This window comes from Anabas testudineus, chromosome 21 (genome assembly GCF_900324465.2).
Source record: "Anabas testudineus chromosome 21, fAnaTes1.2, whole genome shotgun sequence".
Taxonomy (NCBI): domain Eukaryota; kingdom Metazoa; phylum Chordata; class Actinopteri; order Anabantiformes; family Anabantidae; genus Anabas; species Anabas testudineus.
The window spans coordinates 1610189-1624961 of NC_046629.1; the positions used below are offsets into that span (position 1 = coordinate 1610189).

Here is a 14773-nt window from a genome sequence, read left to right on the forward strand (position 1 = left end):
GTTAATGAAATAAAAAGTACTGTTAACTAAAGGTTAATGAAATAAAAAGTACTGTTAACTAAAGGTTAATGAAATAAAAAGTACTGTTAACTAAAGGTTAATGAAATAAAAAGTACTTTTAACTAAAGGTTAATGAAATAAAAAGTTCTTTTAACTAAAGGTTAATGAAATAAAAAGTTCTTTTAACTAAAGGTTAATGAAATAAAAAGTACTTTTAACTAAAGGTTAATGAAATAAAAAGTACTTTTAACTAAAGGTTAATGAAATAAAAAGTACTTTTAAAAGTTTATTTATTTTTGTTTTTATTGATTTTGCAAACCATTGTACATTTGTACTTGTTTCAATAAAGTTATTTGAAAGCTGTAGGGCATTCGCGGCAGGGGATTATGGGTAAAGTTAGCCAAACAAGCTACGTTGCTGTTATGTTCTCGTCTGTTTTACTGTAAATAACGGTGTTTTAATTCGTAATGATTCAGATAAAACGATATCAAACGATCAGATATGACTGAAAAGTGTCGACATGTTTTTTAAAGCCATGACTCCCATTTTGAGAAAGGCAGCCTGAACTCGGGAGACTCCATTACCCATGATGCACCGGAACCAAAGGTTCAAATCTGAATTGAAACGGCTGAAGATCCAGACGCGTGTGAAACAGTCGCTGAAAAAGCTTCGAGAGTTGGTTTTTAATCGTCTGTTGGTTCTGTAAGAATGTTTTGTAGCTGCCGCGTCGGTCAGCGGTGATTCTGTCCAGCGCAGTGTTTCGTTTTAGCGATGACTGGGCCGGTTTTTGTCAGGTAGCCCCGTCAGGCTAAGCTAGCGACCTGCACCATGACGCTCGCTCCGAAGGAACTCACCAACCTGCTGAACATCTTCACGGAGGACGCCTGCACCAACCTCTCCTTCGAGACGCTCTCCACACACTTCCATCACTACTTCGGCAAAGCGGAGCACTTCAGGGTGGGCTCGGTGCTGGTCATGCTCCTCCAGCAGCCGGACCTGCTGCCCAGCTCCCCGCAGCGGCTCACCGCCCTCTACCTGCTCTGGGAGATGTACCGAACCGAGCCGCTGGCCGCCAACCCGTTCGCCGCGGTGTTCGCTCACCTGCTGAACCCGGCACCTGCCGGGGAGGAGCAGGAGAAGGTGCTGTCCGGTAGGTCCCAGTGATCCAGTGGGTCCCAGTGATCCAGTGGGTCCCAGTGATCCAGTGGGTCCTGTTCTGACCAAAAGTCTCTAACTACTGATTCATTCATTTGATCACGAAGTAGAAACTAAAGTTAAATCTGTTGTGAAGGTTTTAAAGTCTGATGTTTGTGTCAGGTTAGAACTTGGACCTCAAACTCAGAGTAACAAGGTTCTGCAAAAGGTTCCAGGTCCTGAGGAAACACAGACTTGATCTTTAAGTCAGACTCACCTCTCTGATCTGATCTGATCTGATCTGGTCTGTCCAGGCTTCCTGCCTCCCATCACCCAGCCTGAGAAGTTCTTCCTGTCTCAGCTGATGTTGGCGCCGCCCAGGGATCTGTTCAAGAAGACGCCCAGGCAGGTGTCCTGCATGGACGTCGGCAACATGCCCCAGTCCATAGACATCAGCGGGCTGCAGCTCGCCTTGGCAGGTCGGTGCACACGGACAGAGAGTCTGAGCAGGACCAGGTTTTACTGTACACTGAAGGTTTTAGCTTCATGTTCCTGTCAGATCTGCTTCATTCGTCTGTTTCAGTTTTTATCGTCTCTTTTATTCCAGAGCGTCAGTCGGAGCTGCCCACTCAGAGCAAGGCCAGCTTCCCCAGCATCCTCAACGACCCAGATCCAGATTCATCCAACTCTGGGTTCGACAGCTCGGTGGCCAATCAGATCATAGAGTCTCTGGTCACGGGACCCCGGCCGCCGCTGGAGAGTGAGTCTTTGATGTGATGACATTAGAAGAAGGGACTGATCAAAAACATCTGTCCCAACGTGTCCACGTTTCTCCGTCCTCAGGTCACTTCCGCCCCGAGTTCATCCGGCCGCCGCCGCCTCTCCACGTGTGCGAGGACGAGCTGGCGTGGCTGAACCCCACCGAGCCGGATCACAGCGTCCAGTGGGACCGCTCCATGTGTGTGAAGAACAGCACTGGTGTGGAAATTAAACGCATCATGTCCAAGGCGTTCAAGAGTCCGCTGTCAGCCCAGCAGCAGTCGCAGGTGAGTTCTTCGATGAAGAGAACTTACTGCAGCGTTACGGTGACTCTGGTTTTAAAACTTCCCGTTATCTTTAAGTCTTTATGTCTGTGTCCTCACTCCGTCCTCTCTCGGTCTCTGCAGCTGCTGGCCGAGCTGGAGAAAGACCCAAAGCTGGTTTATCACATCGGTCTGTCCCCGGCGAAGCTGCCCGACCTGGTGGAGAACAACCCGCTGGTGGCCATCGAGATGCTGCTGAAGCTGATGCAGAGCAGTCAGATCACCGAGTACTTCTCTGTGCTGGTGAACATGGACATGTCGCTGCACTCCATGGAGGTGGTCAACAGGTGGGTAGTGTATTTACAAATGCACACATCTGCTCTGTTAGCTGTTTGTCTTTGATGATTCAAATTATATTTTAATCTTTGATGCAGTAGATCGTTTTTTCCAGAACTAAACAACAAACTGATTCTTCGATTCACTCCGACTTTGTTCTATTTACACTTGTTGTGGACGAAACCTGACGTCAACATAAAAATATAAAAGTGACGTTTTGTTTTCTCTCAAATTCTTGTAGAAGATTTTTGAACTTGAGGAGGAGATGAAGGAAACTAAATGAACTTTAGTATTTAGCTTTTTCCCGACACAGTTGTGACTCAGAGCAGTGAATTAATTATCAGAACGGTTTGCTGATGAATTTCTGTCCATTAAACTTTCACTAAGTGTTCACATTGACCCACGGCTGTCTCCACAGTCATTAATGCTGCAGGTGCAGTGAACTTTCCTCCTTCAACTGATGGATGCAACATTTTCTTGATATATTTATTTACACAAACAGACTTTAAACTTCATGTTTTCTTAAATGATTTTTATTAAATGGTTCCACAGGTTGACCACAGCTGTCGACCTCCCTCCAGAGTTCATCCACCTTTACATCTCCAATTGCATCTCCACCTGTGAGCAGATCAAAGACAAATACATGCAGGTACAGTCCAATATGTTCTGTCATTTGAAAACATTTTCGTATTTGTACAGTCGTCGTGCATGAACTCACTTTGTCCACCAACTGTTCAGTTTCTGGTTTCCTCTGGCACCAAACCTAATGATTAAAAAGCAGCATTTTACCAGAGCTGTTCCAGAGAGGAGCTGGCTGAACCGAGTCTTACAGAGAGGGTCATGTGACTTCCGTTCATTAACATCAACATGTGGATGTTTAATTCCAGAATCGTCTGGTCCGCCTGGTCTGCGTCTTCCTCCAGTCTCTGATCCGAAACAAGATCATCAACGTTCAGGATCTCTTCATCGAGGTCCAGGCTTTCTGCATCGAGTTCAGCCGCATCCGAGAAGCCGCCGGCCTCTTCCGCCTCCTCAAGACTCTGGACACCGGAGAAAACCCCACTGAACCCAAACCTGCCAAATGACATCAGACAGCGGACCTGGTCTGACACCGGTCAGGGAGACGCCCTTCATGTCTCAGCTCATGAGCAGAAACGATGAGTTAACATTGTAAATACGTCGTGACGTTTTCTTCAGACTTTCAAATCCTCCTCTCTCTGAACTCGTCACCATTTTGGACTCAGTTCAGCTTTTCACGTTCTGTCCTCTGGAAACAAATCTTAATTAAACAGATGAACAGACGTAGGTTGTTGGTTCTGTTCTGTCATTATTTTATTGTTTTATCCCGAGTGTAACAGCTCCTGAACCCGTCGGCAGCTGAGCATCAACCATCGCGGTGAGTCACTGAAAACGGTTTCACACTTTCTTTCTGAGAGTTCGAGGACTGATGCAGCTCCACGTTGACTTCTAACGTCTAAGTCTAATCCTGAACAGTCGTAATTTAAAATGAGATCTTTATTTAAAATTTGATTAAACGTTTGTAGATGTAACAACACATAAATACCTTCAACTCTGATCAATGATTTATTTGAGACTGAACAGTTTGTCTTTTACTTCTATAAACACAGAAAACTGTAGAAACCAGAACTTATTTCTGAGATCCTGTCTCAGATGTTAAATCCTTCTGAAACCAAGAGACTTCGAACAGAATCCACGATGACGCCATGTTTCATACAAAAATCACTTTATTTGTTGCGAACGTTTGAATCGTGGTTGAGGTGGACAGGAAGTTTTAATTCTTCACAATTAAAGAGAAAATAAAAACGGACAAACGGAGGTTTCATGAAGCAAATGGAGGAAGAACCGACAGTAGTGCAGTGAAGACTGAGCCACGTGAACGTGTGGACTAAACTTTACAGGTTTAAGTCCAACAGAAGTAAATGTAGGGTGAGATGAAACAAGCCGATAATGAAAAGTCCAGAAATGTTTTAAAGGCTGAAACTGATCAAAAACTAAATTCTACAAAGTCAATCTTGACTTTTTCATGTTATCAGCTCGTGACCTCTTACTGGCAGCAGGAGTTGAGGATTTTGATCAGAGCGAGTTTAATTGTGCAGCAGACATCTGTTAGTAAAACGAATGCTCCGCAACGTCGCAGCCAAACTTCTATTTTTTCTTTGCAGTTTCACAGTTTTGTTTTGTGGCTCGACTTTAACTTTTACTTCTGCCTCCAACAAATATGTAGAAATAAAACTCCAGGTTGTTTTTTCAGTGACTGAAGGAAGACAAGTGTCAAACAGCATTTTGAATTCAGTACCACAGCATCTGTACCTGTTTTCTAATAATTCAGACTGGAACAGTTTCTCTCTTAATACAATTTATCCCTGATTTCTTCAACCTTCAGTCCATTTGCAGGTTCCAGGTTCGTCCAGGCCGTCGTGCTCTTCACGCTCTCTTCATGCCGCGCGCCATGAGGCAGGCGAACACCGTCATCACCATCTTCGGTTTGACCTCCACCAGGTCCTCGGGCAGCGCGTACACTCGGGCTCCGATCTTCCTCGCCATGGAGATGGCGTACCTAGAAACACGACAGCAGGAATTTAACGTTGAGTGTTTTATTTGTGCTGTAACCAGAACATGTTTACATCGGTCTAATATTTAGACGCTGCAGGTCTGTCAAGACAAAGGAAGTAAACCGGTCCTCATGGTGCTGGTCTGAGGAGAACCTGTATTTAAAGGTTCTGTCTCTAAACTTGGAATACGAACAGGTGTTGTGACCATTCCTGCCATGAACAGATCCCTAAATGTTACTAAATGTCAACCTGAAGCTAACGGGGCTGCAGACCAGTATGAACAGGACGAACCATTAAATCTGTTTCAGTTTTTATGTGGGCTCCTGTTTTAAGACCATGAAAAACTGAACTGTTCATTTCAGACTTCTTCTAAATTTAGTCGGTGTTCCCTGAAAGTTAAATCGTCAGAAACAGTTTAATGAGCTCTACGTACTTTGCGTTGTTGAGTTTCTCCTCTTCAGTCAGGTCCTCTGTCTTCAGCAGGTCATATCTGATCGATCCGGGCTGAATGGCATCGATCAGGTCCAGAACTGGCATGCTGCTGCTGATGGATCCGTCCTACACACACAGTTAAAACCCAGTTTGTATTTCAAACAGTCGTTTATAGTAATATTTTACAGCACAGAGTCGACGCTGAGCCGATGATCTCGTCTTTGATGTGGAGTCCTTTACCTTGAAGCTGCTGATGGTGGATTTTCCAGCCTGTGTGAGCATGTCGTTGACCCAGGACACGATGGTGTCGTCGGTCACCTTCTGACCGTCACCCAGCTCCTCCAGGATGTTCAGGGTGTATCTGAGGGAACAGACGGGTTTCTAATCAGTTTTCAGAGCACATGTGCAGGACAAAGTCTGCAAAGAGGGGAAGTGGGAGTGTCTGGATGAAACGACATGAGCAACGTTCCAAACAGAGGCTGTAGAAGAACACGTACGTCGCCTTGTACCATGTGTCTTTTCTGTATTAATAGTAAAGTGAGTGGAAACGCAGAGAAGAGAATTATTGACACTGAGGTGTAGAAATAAAAGTAGATTTGGTTTGAAAATGACCATGGGGACACATAACTGTGATTGTCTTTGAACACAGCTCAGATAACGTGAACGACTGAACAACAGAAGTAGCGGCGTCACCTCCTCATGAGCTGCCACAGCAGAGCGAGGGTGAGGGTTTTGTTGCCTTCGTTCAGGTCCTGACCCGCGATGCCCACCAGAGAGAATTTGGCCTCCTTCTTTCCCAGCTCTACTGCGTAGTTACAGTTTTCCAGCTGGAACAGACAGAACAACGGGTTAAACTGGGTTCTTTATATTAAAGACTGGTTTAGTCGACTGCGAGATGTTGAGGTCAGATTGTCTTGGAGTTGTTTGTTAGATGTAACTAAAAACACTGTCTTCATGTTGTGGTTCTAGGTAAATTAATCTTTCTCCTTCAGATACAGACGTCAGCTGTCGTACCTTCTTCATGTTGCTGCCCAGTTTAGGGTAGGGAGGCTTGTTCACTCTGTCCCAGTCCACTGGTACCTTGATCTTCTCGTACAGCTGGAAGATCACTATGGCGTCATCGATGTCTCTGGAACACGTATGTATGATTAAATCAGCAGACTGGACTCGTCATAAGAGCTGAAGGCTCAATCATGAAGAAGGTTTCCTATCCAAGAGCAAAGGGGTCCAGTTGCTGGAGAAGCAGATACTGTAAACAAACGTACCCGTAGAGGTGGTTGACACGAGGGTTGACCCCCAGCGAGTTCATCCAGTTCCTGAAGGTGCGCTCCTCCCTGGTTTCACCTGGAGGAAAACATCACATGAAGCTGATGAAAAACAGAGGTTCTGAGTTCATTTGTTAACAGCTTCACAGGAGCAGAGGATTCTTAGATCTCAAGCCTGGAAACCAATTAGAAACACTGCTAACAAGTTGCCTTCACCCTGACCGTAACTAGACTAACACGTCTGTGGAGATTCTTCCATCCAGGTCAGGGTTCATCCAAAAGGTGTTTGATGATCAGCTGAAGAACGTTTTGTAAGATTAACCTTCGATGGAGCTCCAGTCGATGTCCTGGTTCTCTGGTTTCTTCAAAGCCGGATATTTGTTAAACAGATTGGCAACGAAAGCCAAGTTGAGTTTAGGATTTCCACGGACGACATCTGCCGGCATGACGAACTGTCGGCAGCCGAGCCGGTCGGCCTGGTCCAACATGCACTCTGCACGCTTCAGGTCTTCTTTCTCCTGCAGAGATGAAGAAGACGACTGATGAATGCACCTGACTTCAGTAATGAATCAATGGTTATTTTGAAAAGCGATTAATCCTTTTAGTCGTTATACGTTACAGTGAAGATCTTAATGTCAGACTATTCCTTAGAAAGGTGTGCGGTCTCTTACCCTGATTCCTGACATGTCGATGGCGATCGGGGGGATTCCCTCCTCATCTCCTTTGGGTGCCACCTGGTTCAGGAGGTTGAAGTATGCCTTCGAGTCCTGGAACAGAGCAACAGGTTGTGGACGTTATCACAGGAAACGGTGATCTGACAGTTGCAGGTGAACATTAGCCTGGTGGCTACGGACTAAAACACTGGTTTCCATCAGAGCTGCACATGGTCAAGTCCACATTTACACAAAGGTTTGTCTCCAAATGCTGAACTGCACCAGGATCAGTGAGAGTCGACTTCATCCTAACAACCGTGTGATCACCTTGATGTCAGAGCTGAAGTTGTTGATCTTGCCGTAGCCGGAGTCCTCCAGGTGATAGTTGGCCCAACGCAGCAGCAGCTCCTCAGGAGAGAGTTTCATCAGGTCCTCCAGACTCTCTCCATCCCGCAGCAGAGCGACCAGAGCTGCACAAGACATGAATATGTTCAGACACAAACCATCAGGACTTGATGAAGGCTCCTTCACCCTTACAACTGTTAGGTGATAATTGTTCTTCGTCTTTTTTTGCTTTTTCCCCATCTTTATGCTAAGCTAAGCTAACCAGCAGCTGACTGTAGATTCATATGGAGAATACAGTGAATCCAATCTGAACATTTAACTGTGCACAAAGCAGGTGAACTATTCCTTTACCCAGTGTTGTTATTCTGTTCCAAACACTCACTCACCTTCGTTCTTGCTGAGCTCGATGTCTGCAAAAAGTCCAATCTTGATGACCTGCCACAGCAGACCCAGGACCAAGTGCTGCCTGCCCTCCTTCAGGTCCTCAGCTCCGATGTTCACCACGTGGCAGCCGATGGCCGACGCAGAGTTCAGAGCCAGGTTCAGGTTTTCCTGTTGGACGACAGGATGTTAAGACGGTAAAGCTGCTGGTAACACACAGGATCATCAGACCAAAGCAGACGTCAGTCTCACCTGGATGGTGAAGGGTGTGAGCTTCTTCTTGTTGATGGTTCTCTCGTCGATGGTGTCGGCCACAGACAAGTTGATCATCTTACTAACGGGGAAAAAATTCAGGTCGACAATCAGAGCAACACAATAAACCACAAACTGTTGAACTTTACCTCGTTGTCATCTTGTTTCCATTTTCACATTTACACGTACCACAGAATGATTCCATCTCCCATCGCAGTGAACAGATCGTCAGTGTTGGGATCCATCGGCAGGATGTGTTTACAGTCTGCATCCTTCTCCAGAGCCTTATTGATCCAGTTCACGAAGGCCACCTTCTCCTCCTCTGGAGACAAGAAAAACACATTACTTCATCTGCATCAGTGCTTCTTCACCTGTTCTGCTCAGACCGATCGTCTTTATGAGGATTCAGTTTGTGTTGATTGACAAGTTATTCCAGCTCTAATTTAAAGTACTGTAATTAAAACCAGTGTTACCTGAACATAGGCTAAATTCAACATGTATTAAAGAGTGTGTAATGTTGTGATGTTCATTTCCTGTGTGAGGGACCTTCACTGTAGTTTTCATTAATTAGTGGCATTTGACTCGTTATGAGATTTGTTTGGGCAGCGTGAGCCTGAAGTTTGAGTTGAGTCTTAGATTCTAAACAAAAAAAACTAAATGAAATCATTCATCTGCTCTGTTGTTTAGATCTGGATTAAATCCCCAAATGGGGATGCGTGATTTGATTTTAATCAATAAGGTTTTAACATTATTTAATCTAATGCAGACACACACACCTGAGTAGGAATGCTGAGTGCCCGACTGCTCTGAGGTTCCTGCCACGTTACGGATTCCCTCCTTCTTGTTGATCGCCTTCCTGAAGGTCTTGGCGACCTCGCTGCTCTTCAGCCCGTGGACGATCTGAAGGTCGAGCAGAGAAAGATTCAAATCAGTTCATGATCCTCCTAAAGGACTTCATGTAGGACGTTTGTTGTAATAGAGTATTTTCAGCTTCCAGTGCTGGAGCTAATTAAACACTGTATGTTTCTCTCTGTGACCTTTGACCTGGGACCTCACCTGAGTGAACTCATCAAAGGAGAGCTGGTCGCTGGTCTTGGTGAACTCCTGGACGATCTCTCGGATCCGGTATCCGGGCAGAGCCAGGTTGGCGGCTTTGAAGAGCTCAGTGAGTTCATCTTTGCTGATGAATCCACTGTTGTCCACGTCTGGATCAGAAAACAACTCTTCATCATTTCTATTTATCTTTGACCATTAAACGTTTGTTCTTTCCTCACTAATCAGTCGTTTGACTCGTGTGTTTCTCAATAAATAAATAAAGAATTTCCTCCTCTCTTCTGTGAACCTGTGCCACCAAATGGAAAGAAGAACCTTTAAATTGCACTTAAGTAAATAAAACGTATTATTTATTTATATTTCTTATGTTATTTTCCACCACTGCCCACAACGAACTATAAAAGTACAGGACATGTGGTTCTAAAGGCAGAAAATGGCCAAATCTCATTGAAACAACTGTCAGTTTGTTCCTCAATCAAAAGGAAATGACAGTAACTTGTTTTCTCACCAATCTTGACGAAAGCTTCTCTGAGCTCCTCCAGTTCCTCCGGGGAGATCGGTGTGGCGGCCATGTTGAGAATCTGAAACTGACAGAACAAGAAAAAAACATCCTGAAATTAAAAGTCTGATTCAGAGACGTGGGCAGCCGTGTAGAAAAGGAGGAACCTGAAGATCAGAGCTCCTGAATTTGTGCTGTGATGCAAGCTGACAGTTCTCACTTCTGCCAGCTGAAAACTTCCTGCTTCTGCAGCACTTCCTGCTTTGCTTGTTACTGCTGATCTGATGTGGACAGAGGTTTTAGTCTAGAGAGCTCGACTAGCACACAGTGGCGACCCCGTCTAACCCTGACATTACAGCAGAGGCTCTAACTTTTCTGATGCTGTAAAGGGCAAAGGTCAGATGGACAAAGACTCATCTGTCAGTTTGTGGGGACAACTAGTGCAGAGCCAGTGTTTCACCCACAAATACAATGCTAGGGTAGAAGTACAAATCCCATACTACAAGTAGAAGTACCACTTCAAGTTCTAAAACGTCTGGTCTGGTTTGGTTCCTCCACATGTCAAGACACAAACCACAGTTGTGGTTCCATCATACATGTGCAGCATCAGTAAGTAATGAAGTCATAGAAGTGGAACTACTCCAGTATTACAATCGGTACTTACTACCTCTGGGAACTGTCGGCGTCCTTTCCTATTACCACTTTAAAAACACCAGTAGAATCAGCTCTCACTCCGTGCTCACGTGAGTTTGTCCTGATCCACCAAGTGGAGCTCTGGTTTTAAACAGTCACTGCTGAGAACTCCGCCCGCTGGTTGACAGAGGTGTTAATGCTCAGTGAAACTCGGCTGAAGTCGACACAGACTCATATATAAATCAGCTGCACTTGTCTTCATTCACTCTCATTGATTCATCTGCCAGTTACGGATCCTGTTTTTTAAGAGGCTGAAAACAAAAAGCTGCTTGGTTTTTGTTGTCAGCTGCTTTAAAACATGCAGAGCATCAACACAGTCTCTCCACCTACGGCCTTCTCTGAAGTCTGTGTTAAACTGGAGAATCAGTTTCTAACAACTAATTCAAGGAGCAGCAACCTGACGTGACAACAACAGAAACACGACTCTGTGAAGTGATCCTCATTACAGTTTATTTCCAGCTGTTCCACATAAAACTGTAAACAGCTGCTTGTTTCGCAGTCACTACAACACATCAGAGTTAATGAAACTTCAGAACCAGTCGGTCCACTGTGGCTGTTCAGGTGTTAGAGCGAGACCTGTGATCAGTATTGTGTCAGTGAACCTTTTGACTGGTAACTAACACTTCCCCCATTTCTTCTCATCAGTTTGATAAAAACTATCATCTGTAAAGAGTTCTGTCCTCAGCGAGGTAGTCAGAGTATTGATAATCTTATTATTATCACCGACACTGTTGACTTTTGTACAGTTCATCATTATTGTTTGTCATAATTAACAAAACTGAAGTAAACCAGTGTCGTCATCGTGTGGGTTTATTGCTTCACACGTGATGTAAATGCAGGCACACTTGAATTCTTGCAGCACATTATGAAATCTGAGGGGATGGACGGGCTGATGCATCGGACGTCGATACTGAAAATATGACCAAAAATAAAAACGTTCCCAGGTGGCAAACTGACAGCTCAAACTATGGGAAAAGAAGAAGCAGAAGAGCTTTGTGTTGGAATCTGTTCACAGTGCATCCTGGCCGGCTGCTGCTGAACTATGATGAGCTGCAGGTCTGATGAAATCATCCCGACCTGATACAGGTGTGAAGATTCAATGCACATTTCTATCCTCTAAAGTTTGAGCAGCCAGTGTTCACCTGTTAGAGAAGTGACTGCATCTCAAGTCTGACTAATCAGTCTGTAAATAAAGAGCAAAAGATGAAGACATCCTGTGAGAAGGCAGCTGTGTAACTGTGGTCTCATCATGTCATTTCCTGCCTCAGAAGCTGTTCACACTTTGTTACACATCCTCTGGCTTTCTGGTTATTTCCACATCTACATGGAAATATCACAGATTTCTGTAGATTACGAACTACATTAAAGACGCCACAAGCATCTTCACAGCACCAGAGTCTAAATTTAGGTAAAGTCGGCCGAAGAGAGAGATGATTTCAGCAGCTCTGCTCTGCAGAGAAGCAGAACCGAAACTCTACGTCTACAGCGAAGCTGTCAACAGTCTTTAGTATTCACTTCTCAGCCGCTCTGAATGAGTCAGTCTGACAATTAAGAGACTTTTTGTCGACTTCACTTTCCCCCCAAAGGTCATTTTCTTTTTTTAAATTGTGTTCATTTATAACTTTAACCTTTTTTGTAATACCTCAAAAGCGACCAAGGTATTAAAGATTCCCATTCGTATCTGTAAATCTGCAATAAGAAAGCTGTCATTTAGTGGATTATTAAATCGGTGCCTCTCCCATCAAGATGCTCAGTGATTCGAATGTGACCTCTGTACTGCTGAACCCGCAGAGGATAAACGTCAGCTCTGTGGCTCTGTGAGGGTTTAAGTTCTAGTACATGTTTCCTCAGCCCCTCAGCAAACACACATCAGCTGTTTACCGCAAACTAGCTCAGCTAAGTCGAGCGTAGATAGATGGTTATGAACGAGCCAAATGTTTCCCTCAGAGGTTGGTGAAGACTCTCTGTAAAGGGTTAAAACAAACGGCTCGATGCAGCTTCAAGGCTGTGAGAGCTGATGAAACAACTCATGGAACTTTTGTAAAATCACTGTCAACAAGTCAGGTAAGAAGCACAGTGACACTCTTAGAGGGATATAATGAGAAACTGGACAGGAAGTGGCTCAAATCACGCCACTGTCACATTCTTCACACTTTTAATAATACAGTTTTAATCATTTCTGGTTGTTTCTGGTTGAGGATACATGACTCAGTCCAAGTCATGTGATGCAGATTGTTGCTCTGCAATAAAACATCTTAGAAACACTAAACTCATAATAATATAGTAATATGGTTCATCTCCAACACTGGATTCATGTGAGAACATCTACAGCTAAAAAGTATAAAATACAGTATCTCCAGTGGAGGAAGTACTCTGACCTTTTACAAAATAAAAGTAGTTCTACTGCAGTGTAGAAATACTGTGTTACGAGGAAAAGTATTTCAAAATGTTATTTAAATCCTCGTCAACACGCTACAGGAAGGTTTGATTATTTGAAGACGTGCACGTACGAGCACAATGTGAGGAAGCAGATCTGAATCTAATCATCAACAGAGACAAGTGAGAGCTGCAGGACTCTAACTCCGTTGGAGGACATGAACTACATACACGCTGGAAGATCCAATAATAGGAAGTGACCTTTAAGAAGAAGTAACAAAGTACCAGAAGTACTCAAGTAATCATCGTGCTGCCAACTGACCCATCTTCAGAATCATGTTTATCGTTGGTTTACAGTGACTGATGCACTTTAATTCCTCTTCTCCTTTAACAAAAGTTGTTATGCAGAAAGAAACTTTCAGATAAATGTACAGGAGGAAAAATAGAAGGTTCATAAAACTCAGCGTGAATAAATGCTCTTAGTTACTTCCCACCACTGGCCGTTACTGAACTTCCACGTTTCTGAATCTGAGATTGAAGAACTAAAGCCTTTTGCTTCATCTAATTTTATGACTTGATGGAGGATCGTCTCTGGACCGGAGCCTCTGTCCGAGTATTTGCATGTTCTAAACCTCATCAGCATGTCACCCACGTGCTTGGTGTCGTTAACCTGATCCACAGCAGCTCCTCATGCTTTTCCAACATGAAGTTATTGACTGATGGCAGCGAGCCTCCATCTGCTTTAGAGGGATTTTCTGCAGTTGAAGTGAAGCTAACCGCAAACTTCCTCCAATTCTCGCTGCAGTGGTTTAACTTCTTCCTCTGCAGGCCTCACTCTGCTTCAAACTGCTCTCATTTCTACACGTTTTCATGATAATATCAAACATGCACAAGTTCAACGGTGTAGAGGCAGATTTTCAGTTTACAAGCTGTTCTGTGTTTATTAAAGAGCAAAAACCTGATCAGTGAAGATGGAGAAAACTGTTCAGCATTTCACTACACTCGTCTTCCTCTCGGTGTTTTATAGCCTCCTTCATTCACATCAACAAGAATTTTTTAAAAATCTGAGCCTCACTTAAATGTGTCTCATCCCACATGATGCCTTCACGAACACCTGCGCAGGTCTGAGGGCACCTGAACCCATCATTCTTTACCTGAGAGGTGAGGCGAGGAGGCTGGTGATCTCTGGGCGTGGAGGGATATTAGTCGTCTGTCTGCCTTACTGTCTGTCTGTCTGTCTGTCTCTCCGTCCGTTGGTCCTGGCTGCTGCTCACTGCTCGACAGGCAGCACACTGAGTCGGCACCGAAAGCAGGGCGACAACGCATCTATTCAAATCTACAAGGAAGGAAGTGACATGCAACACTTCAGAAACAGGAATGAAAGGCGTTTTGTCTTTATATGGCAATGCACGCTGGCTGCAAGTGGAGGTGACCCCACACACCCGGCTGAAGGGATTTTGGACTTTTTCTAGTGTCGCATGTTGAAATCAGAACCAGAACAAAGACTAAAATCACTTCAAACTAAAGCAAAGAACGTGGCTGTGAAAGGAAATTAGCGCACACATTACATTTATTTACTGTGAGGGGCAGGTCCTTCCTGTATCCTTTAGTCAAGACACAAGCAGCCAGAGAGACAGGTAGTTTAAAATGTCCTCTCAGAGATAGAGAGAAAGACCTCGAAGTAGAGGAAGAGACAGGTGGATAGACATAAAGACACAGACAATGAAAAAAGACCTAGACCAAGTGTTTTCAGAGACTG

At 44.3% G+C, this 14773-nt stretch overlaps 2 protein-coding genes across 2 annotated transcripts; one reads left to right on the forward strand and one right to left on the reverse strand.

Moving 5' to 3' along the window:
- The first annotated feature begins 473 nt into the window (after nt 1-473).
- cnot11 (CCR4-NOT transcription complex, subunit 11) lies at nt 474-3793 on the forward strand. The gene is made up of 7 exons (XM_026376983.1): nt 474-1150; nt 1449-1613; nt 1742-1894; nt 1978-2180; nt 2301-2503; nt 3045-3141; nt 3380-3793. The coding sequence occupies exons 1-7, from the start codon at nt 829-831 to the stop codon at nt 3575-3577; spliced, it is 1341 nt and encodes a 446-aa protein (XP_026232768.1). The 5' UTR covers nt 474-828; the 3' UTR covers nt 3578-3793.
- Nucleotides 3794-4219: 426 nt separating this feature from the next.
- lcp1 (lymphocyte cytosolic protein 1 (L-plastin)) lies at nt 4220-14320 on the reverse strand. The gene is made up of 16 exons (XM_026376981.1): nt 14169-14320; nt 9955-10033; nt 9450-9598; nt 9170-9293; nt 8583-8715; nt 8394-8475; nt 8147-8312; nt 7743-7885; nt 7434-7529; nt 7085-7280; nt 6763-6841; nt 6512-6626; nt 6191-6324; nt 5738-5858; nt 5499-5623; nt 4220-5070 (listed from the first exon to the last, which is right to left on the reverse strand). The coding sequence occupies exons 2-16, from the start codon at nt 10016-10018 to the stop codon at nt 4938-4940; spliced, it is 1860 nt and encodes a 619-aa protein (XP_026232766.1). The 5' UTR covers nt 10019-10033; nt 14169-14320; the 3' UTR covers nt 4220-4937.
- Nucleotides 14321-14773: the final 453 nt, after the last annotated feature.

What these genes read in the sequence shown, in the direction of transcription:
- lcp1 (XM_026376981.1), bottom strand. Translation starts at nt 10,018, where the DNA reads ATGGCCGCCACACCGATCTCCCCGGAGGAACTGGAGGAGCTCAGAGAA. An exon ending in CCTTTGATGAGTTCACTCAG is followed by an intron (nt 9,294 to 9,449) that starts GTGAGGTCCCAG and finishes CTCGACCTTCAG; the next exon opens with ATCGTCCACGGGCTGAAGAG. An exon ending in CGAGCTCAGCAAGAACGAAG is followed by an intron (nt 7,886 to 8,146) that starts GTGAGTGAGTGT and finishes TGTCTTGTGCAG; the next exon opens with CTCTGGTCGCTCTGCTGCGG.
- cnot11 (XM_026376983.1), top strand. Translation starts at nt 829, where the DNA reads ATGACGCTCGCTCCGAAGGAACTCACCAACCTGCTGAACATCTTCACG. An exon ending in GCTGCAGCTCGCCTTGGCAG is followed by an intron (nt 1,614 to 1,741) that starts GTCGGTGCACAC and finishes CTTTTATTCCAG; the next exon opens with AGCGTCAGTCGGAGCTGCCC. An exon ending in TCCATGGAGGTGGTCAACAG is followed by an intron (nt 2,504 to 3,044) that starts GTGGGTAGTGTA and finishes ATGGTTCCACAG; the next exon opens with GTTGACCACAGCTGTCGACC.